At 35.9% G+C, this 8,396-nt stretch overlaps 1 protein-coding gene across 1 annotated transcript; it reads right to left on the reverse strand.

The window, feature by feature from the left end:
• Nucleotides 1-5,265: 5,265 nt before the first annotated feature.
• On the reverse strand, nucleotides 5,266-6,162 carry MTNR1A (melatonin receptor 1A). Its single transcript, XM_010225878.2, has one exon. The coding sequence runs from the start codon at nucleotides 6,031-6,033 to the stop codon at nucleotides 5,299-5,301; it is 735 nt and encodes a 244-aa protein (XP_010224180.2). The 5' UTR covers nucleotides 6,034-6,162; the 3' UTR covers nucleotides 5,266-5,298.
• Between the last annotated feature and the right edge of the window lie 2,234 nt (nucleotides 6,163-8,396).

An 8,396-nucleotide genomic window follows, 5' to 3' on the forward strand; every position in this document is an offset into this window, starting at 1 on the left:
TGAATCCAAATGCAAGATCTGTCTTGAAGGAATAAAATGGAAGCAATGAAATAAGAGAGACACTTAAGAGAATCCCAATTAGAGCTTTTGACTCTCTGGCTCATAGATTGCAAACAAATAGCAGGCATCTGTGTAACAGACCTTTAAGTCTAATGGCATCACAAAATAGCCACCAGGTATTTTCATATTCCCTGAGCTTCCAAGACAAAAATTATCCCAGTAGAGAAAAGAGATTTCACAATGGGACATCACTGTTGTCTTGCAAATGCAATGTTTTGTAAGAAAAGGAGCACCTTTTTCACTGTATTTTGCAGACCTGCTGGTAAGAATCAAAGCAAAGGGCTTTTTAAAAACAGATTTCCATGCATGCCGAAACAGCATCCTTGGATAGACCTTTCCTTCTACTTCCTTCCAATTTTGGGGGTGTCAGTAGGTTGCAAAAAAATGCATTTGAGTGGCTATCCTTATCCTGTTTTCATAGGAGTTGGTTGCACTGTATTTTGAGTAAGTAATTTTTACTGTGTTAGCAGTTATTGTTTAGGAGCAATTGATGGAACCTTGAAGCAAATGAATTATACCAGACTTTTTGTCTTCTGAAGTTTACTATATTGGATTAATTCTATTTTACATTTCTGTAACATATGTATGAAGTCAGATCAGAAGTCTATCTATCTCAATATCCTATGGCCTATATATGTACTAAGAAGAGGATAAGAATGGAGCAAAAATATGGTGATTCTTTCTCTAGTTAATCAGCAATCCATAGTGTAGGGATTTATTCTAAGTGGTATCTTTGTTGTATATATGTGAAGTGGTATATTTGTGTTTACTAGCCCTAAGGAATCTTCTTTCTATGCAATTAATTTTGTGTACCTGTGTTGGGTTTGTGTAGGCAGTGGGCTAGGACAGTAAGAGCCAGAGGTTAGGGTGTGCATTGGAGTGCACCTGACATAGTATGAAAAAAATGTGAATATTTCTACACATAGAAGGAATAAAGAGTATGCATTTGAGTAAAAGCATTTTTTGGATCAGGAAACGAAGTTGCAAAGTGAAATTCTTTTTGTTATTAAAAGAAACCCTTGTGTAACAAGGGCAGTGTAAGCAGAAAGTACAACTGAAAATAGTTCTGCTTTTGTATTATCTATGTCGTGTTGTTTGGTGGAGTTTTCTGGATATCAGTTAAAGGAAATCTATTAATACACTTAGTAATGAAGCAGAATAAAAGACTGCTGACTGTATGTATTTACTTATAAAATGACATGTCACATAGATAGTTCCACTGGGAGAGGTTTATTTCACTGATACTTTTCCAGGAAATGCACGTTCTCCCACAATCTGGGCAACTGACAATGATGGATTGCTTAGGATTAACACAAATATTGCTTGTGCAGTGGTGTAAGATAGCCATTCCATACATCTAGGAAAACTAATAAAGTCAAGATCCTCAGCTGAAATAAAACAGTGAAGCCATGCTAGTTTATGTGAGAACCAAAAATCAGACATTGTGTCTTACATACTATTTGGTTGCATCTTCAGGTTTATATACTTACGAATAACATACTTATGCATACCTTGATCTGTGTTTGGTAATAGGTAGTGCTTATTTCACTAATATTTTATTGTACTTACAAACCTATTCCATGACCATTATTAAGCTATGTATTTTTTTTTATTTCTGTAAAAAATTATAGAGATTATTGACTTGTACTGTGAGTCTTTTCCACTGTATTCTTGATTGTAACCTCTCAGACACATATTTGAGATAGGAATAATATTCTTCATGACTGCATTCATAAAACCGCATAATGGAATTCTTGTTTAACATAGACAAAAATTAGAGAAATGGTACATCGTGTATAAGCAAGGCCAGTACTTGGGTGTTTTTTCTTACAACAAATTTGTCTTTAGCATGTGTGACTCCTAAGCCTCAGTGATAAAATGGCAGGCATTTGTACTTCTTAATTTTTGTAAACCCTATTAATCTATGCAAATGTATTAATTCCGTTTCTGTCGGTAAAAATGCAATAATTCCAAGTTTCTTGGATAACATTGAGTTGCAATGAACATGACCACCAATATAATTGTCAGTCTATAAGGGGTTCAGGATGTTCAGACTGTCTACACAATCAAGACTGTGATATAAGAAAGACACTCTCGTAGAAGCAGGCTAGGCCCAATTATGTTCTAAGTCTTCAGTGTGTTGGGTGCAGAGGGAGTCACTGCTCCTTTGAAGAGGTTTTGGTGCTCTGAATAGAAATGGATAGGAAATAGTGAAGAGATGGTTGCTTGCATGTGTGACATTGCCAGGACTCTTGGTTTAGAATTATATCCACCCAGGACAGATGTCTGCTATGGGACAAGTACGGTACTTAAAACTTCCATACTGACCTCTAAGTAATACCTTTGTCCTATACTAGCCCTCTAGCAAGGATAAATGTCTTCATTTGGAATGTAAATCACGTCAGGGCTTGTTCAGTTGCACAAAAACATTTAATTTTGGATAAGTTCCTAATGTCACCTCCTAAGATTGAAGGAAATTGCTGTTATTTTCATCAATCATATTTATACTGACCATGAAAAGTCTGATTTCATGAACTGCTCAAGTGCTATGGAAGGAGGCTGCACATTGTCTTAAATGGATCACTTCAACCACTTTGAAGGAACAGATTTTGATTAAAAGAAATAATCATTACTGCAGTGCTCAATATTTCACTTTTGCAAAGAACTGTTTTGCAAATCTTACCTAAAACTTCCTTTTGAATGGTAGTAAGTACAGAATAATTTTGAAGAGGGCAGCAGATATTTCCCAGAGGTTTCATCTATAATTGAAACTGAATTCTAAAGACTAACATTCCCCCCTCCCCCAAAGAAGAACAAGAGATTAATTTCTTAAAATTATTGCTATATTTAGCAGCTCATAACAACACCAACATGCACATTTCTGTGATTTTTAGATTTTATACAAATATGTCAAAATACCAGATCTGAAAAATGCTCTCCATTTTAATTACAGGCCTATTCAATAAAATATATACCTTTGGTATAATACGTTTTATTGCATATAGCAAACCATTTTCATTATCATCAAAAATATATTTTAGCACTTGTGAATTAAAAGGGACTTTAACTCCTCAGATAACCCACAGTGTTGTATACAGTATGTTGAACAATTGTCAAGGCTCCTTAATGTGCAGACATGATAAACATACATTTTCAGTTTGAAAGGGCAAGTGAAAAATCTTTGAGAATTCTAAATTTACTGATAATTAGACTACTGAAGCTATCTTTATGTGACTTTACTAGATGTATCATAAGACATTATTTTCATTGAAAATATACTTTAAATAAGGCAAGTTTTGTAAGAATTTAAATTGTGTGTTTTCTTAAGTGGCTACTATAAGATTATCATAACCTCCCTTGTTATTCTAAAATCACTGCACACAAAGCGATAGAATTACAGAGCTAAGCATCCTCTAAGGATGAAATCACAGTGAACAAAGCTGTGATATAACTCATGCTGTTAATCATGTTCTATCATATCGCATCATATGATGATACCACAATAGAAGAGCGCTGGTTATTTACACTGTGGTTTTGAGTGGCAACAAGGGTTTGAACGTAAACAAAGATGAGTCAAGCACCTTGGCAATGCATTGACCGGCTAGTTCAGCTCTAGAGATTTACAAGGTTAATTAGTTTCATTACCAACTTGACATGAGTGAGTGGCAACATGAGGCACCTATTTTTAAGATAAAAAGCTGGTCAGTTGACAAAGTATCCGTGGAGTTTTCAAGTAAGTATGAATGTTTTCCCTTTCGCTTATTCTTAATAATAAATTAGGGGTACATGTATATATGACACAAAAGAGATGGCACAGTATTAGATTTGTATCTAGTTTAAGGAGCTATATAATACAGAGTGAATGTTGTTTTCTAGGAAGTCTCAGTTGCTGAAAACCAGTACTTTATTTCCAGCATAGCAAGTAAATTCAAATGAATTGGTTAAATATAGTCTACGTTTTAACAGAGATTAACAGACGTCCTATAGGCCATTCAGAAACTCTCAGTGCAGAGATGCCTGTAGTCATACTTACTGTGTTGTTCAGCTACTTAAAGGTAGTTGAATACCAGGGTGGGTATGAACACTTGAGTGTTAAAAGGTAGAACATTTGGAGTATCCTTCTGGACCTGAAAGCCCCTTCCCTCTATGGTCAGTGGAAATACCAAATGGCATTTTCATATCATTTGAAAGATTCTTGGTCTGTTAAATTAAAAAGGTGAAGCCCATTGTTATAAGCTGTTTTTCTCCACCAAAACATAGATTCACTGCTGCAGGAGACTTTCTAGCTTTGTTTCCTCACCTCACAGTGTGTTTCTTCACGCTTAAGAGACGTCCACAGAGTTATCTGTGGAAAGTCCATATGGGAGGTCCTGTCCTGAGAGCCGTGTGTACCTCCTAGGAAGTTTCTAGGAGGAGTCCCCCAAAATCTCCTCTGAGAACTTTAAAATTTCTTGTGTTCCTGTTTCTTCAAAAAGAATGGTGTTTCAGATTTCTCTCCCCACCCCCCCTGCCCCTTCACCATTTTTTCCCCCAAATGGCTTGTTTTGAGTTATGTCTCTTTTCTTTCCTTCTTGTTTATCCTTCTTGTCTTTGTAACTTTGAAAACAACAGATCAGGTATATTTCTGTCCTACAAATTATTTTAAAATTGACAAGTCAATTGGGAATGCCTTTCCTAGGAGGATTGGTGGGATTTAGTCTCCATAAAAATAAATTACTATGTCCATTACAGGAACAAAATTAGATAGATAGTCTTTTCAAATACCTTGATTTCTCACTCCACCAATATAATCTCATTAATATATTTGCTAATGGCTTGATTTCATCTTTTAAAATAACTTCTCAAAGGTTTTAGAATCATGACCATATCCTGCCTGGAAGGAGAAGAAAGTAGAAAGTGCTAGAATGGTTTTGTAATTTCTTTTATGTGGCTAGGCTAGATGGATGCTTATGCTTCTAACTATCTCCAGTTCTTGTCTCCATTAAAAAAAAAAATCTGTGTGTAATCCTGTAATATCCTAAAGAATATGACTGTGTTGTTATTTGAAAAAAAAACCGTCATTGTGTAAGAGGATCCATATGTCAGGGATCTATAACCTTGGATCCCAAGTATCATGCAAGTGCCTTCAGTGTAGAACAGATATTTCAAGATATTTCACTGCAATATTTAATAGTAGGTCTAGTAAACCAGATACTCTATTTTGGATGTTGTTGAATGACAATAATAAGGTTCCCATTTTCACACTGAGTCCACCTTCACTTGGTTGTTGTTTGTAATCAGTGGAGAAGGTTTACTCCTCATCCTGTCAGCTGCATCATTGGAACTATCCTGGAAGAAAACTTTTGCTGTACAAAAAGTGATGATAATTCTCTTGTATTCTCTTCTGAAATTCTGGTTCAGGAGTCCATATATAATAGCATTAAGGCAGCTGTTGAAATATGCCATGTAATAACTAGATACAAACAACCACTCTGGAATCCTAGGGATTATAGTTTCTGGGTTGACAGCCACAGCAAGGCCTATAAAGTTCAAAGGAGCCCAGCAGACAGCAAACAATACGAATACCACAAACATGGTGACAAAGTTTCTGAAGTCATGTGGTTTCAGTTTTGGGTTGTTGTCTGGTTTAACCCTTCGCCTTACCTGAATAACAAGGATCCATATTCTCAAGTAACAGAAAGTGACTATGGCTATGGGAAGCATGAAATGGAAGAACACCACTGCTATAGTATATGCCGAGCTCACAGATTGTGCAAATGTACACGAGTAAATCCTAGGGTCGTATTGTAGAGATCCCACAAACAGATTGGGCACGATAGCAACAAAGGTCAGGACCCAGATAAGAACAACATAACACAGAGAATTCTTGTCGCTGTACAGCCTGTCGTATTTGAGACTGTGGCAGATGTAGCAGTACCGATTGATAGCGATGCCTGTGATATTGAAGATTGATCCAATGACACTTAGGCCCATGAGGAAGCCACTAATCTGGCAATGAAGGTATCCAAGATTCCATCCGTTGTGAAATACAGATGTGAGAACCAGTGGATATGGGTAGATTGCCACAACCAAGTCTGCAACGGCCAGGCTTACAACAAATACATTTCCTGTAAAATAAATATAAAAAAACAAATATTAGTTTCTCTTTTGCTCTCTTCTGTCACTGCTGCTCTCACTGTTTCAATGGCCTGCCTTAGTAGAAGACTTTATGTTTAATTTTGAGTTTCCAGATCAAAATTCACTTTTACATATCAGAAGTGAGATTCATTTTCAATCTAAAGAGGAAGAAGCCCAACTTAAAAGTGCATCTTTTAAGAGAAAACTACTTTGAGGTTTTAATTACCATTAAATTCTAATTTTTTCCTCTCATTTATTTGGATTCTACTAATCTCACAAACTGAAAATTCATATCTAATTAAAACATTCATAACTTGAAGCTGCTCTGGTCCTAAATAGATGGTCTTTTTTGAAAAATCATCATAAACAATATGATGACTAATAAATTCCCAAACTTACATTTACTTTTTGTGTTTAACTTCATTCCTTTTCCTTAAATCACTCCGTTACTTCTACACTCTGAAAGGATCTATTTTTCAATTTGTAATTCAAACTTCCATTACAGTGATACCCTCTTTTTCAGTCTGCTGAATAGCACTTAACTAAACCATTGCAATTCATGTTTTGGAAAGTAGAAGCTTTGGACATTTTAAGAAAGAATTTCTGAGATTTGAACATAACACCAACTCAGTCGTTTTTCCTAAATTCCTAAAGAGACATGCTCTTCAGTAAAACAAGTGATGCCAGGTGGTAACAAAGACAGTTCGCACATCCTTCTCTGCCTCCTCACTGGGAAACTAAGCAATGATCCATAGACTCACTTTTGGAAGCAAACAAAGGAAGATTATTTTAAACTGTGTTTAAAAGAAAGAACTCATCTCTGTTCTTCAGAGACTATGGAACCCATCATAAATACATGTTCTGAATTAATCCTTTGATCTTTTTAGGTACGTAAATAATAGCTCTTTATATATCTAATCTGAAAGCCTCACGACCGTTCATGTCTCTGAGGAGGCACATAGTTATATTTGTCTTCATTTTTAAAGTAATAACTATAATTTCATAATGCTTAAAAATGTGTTTGTAATATATTATTTGGAAATGAAACATTTTAAAATACATGTTCTCTGACTAATCTGATGCATTAAATGATAGGCATATTAAATCCACAAACACAGAGAAAAACATAGAAAAGTAGACATTATTTGGTTCAGGATTTCACTTATTCACTTTATTCTTTTTGTCCTGGAGTTCACTGGCAGACTGATACACACTTTTCTTGAAGGCTTTGGCAGAATTGCAGATCTTTTCAGCACGGACATAAGACCTCCTTAAAGCAGAAGAGGAAGACAAGGGGAAAAAGTATTGCTTTCAGGATCTACCCTTGGCATACTGGCAACTGATACAAGAATGCATCAAGGCACTGCATGAAGCTTTACTTATAACAGTTTATGACCGAGAAGTGGAAAGTGACTGAAAAGTTGTTTTTTTTTCATAGTTTTGATAATTGGCAGAAATGACACCATATAAATTCTAGGTGTGACGAAGAGCATTCCTCTTGAAATGTAGTTCTTGAAAAATCTGATTTACATTTTGGTGTAGGTTTACAGTTTAGCTAGAGATTTCACATAAAATGCTTTTATCTCTCTGCTGCCTGTTGCAACTTCTGCTGGTACTTTTGATTAATATTCTTATTACCACTGTTGGCAAACTTGAGCCAAAATCTTCAGCAATTGGAAGAACATGGCCACAAGAAATGGTTTCTTTTCCCTACCTTGAAGAAAGCAACTTGATGTGGTTTTCTCTGAATAGTTTTAGCAATCCTATGCTTTGCCAAAAAATGCGGTCCTAGATTAGCGGAGAAACTCTGTGTTTAGGTAGTTTATTTTGTTACCACTGTGTAACTCCACACAGGTTAGCCATGGTATAAGTCTTCAAAAATTTCAGCTTTCACATTTTCAGCTGAGAGTTACATTTTCACAGATGAAGATTCTGCTTTTATTAGTCAGGTGTAGCACAGGTCTGTGCACTTTCCTTGAAGTTCTAATGTGGTTTTAGTTGGGTCTAGGACCAGGCAAAGGCATGTTTCCTATGCTGTTCCTCATGTCCTCACACTGGTCTGTGGAGACTTATGTAGATTGAAGGTAATAGCAGCAGCTGGATGATAAATGATTCATTTCATCAAGAAGACTGGGCAAGAGTTGTGAGACTGGGAGCTGAAATGGAATATAACTGGCCAGGTAGGGCCTCTGGAAACTGGCTTTTCATTGCATTCATTG

The sequence above is a fragment of the Tinamus guttatus genome, unplaced genomic scaffold (genome assembly GCF_059628265.1).
Source record: "Tinamus guttatus ecotype Peru unplaced genomic scaffold, ASM5962826v1 Tinamus_guttatus_pri_ptg000213l, whole genome shotgun sequence".
Lineage (NCBI taxonomy): Eukaryota > Metazoa > Chordata > Aves > Tinamiformes > Tinamidae > Tinamus > Tinamus guttatus.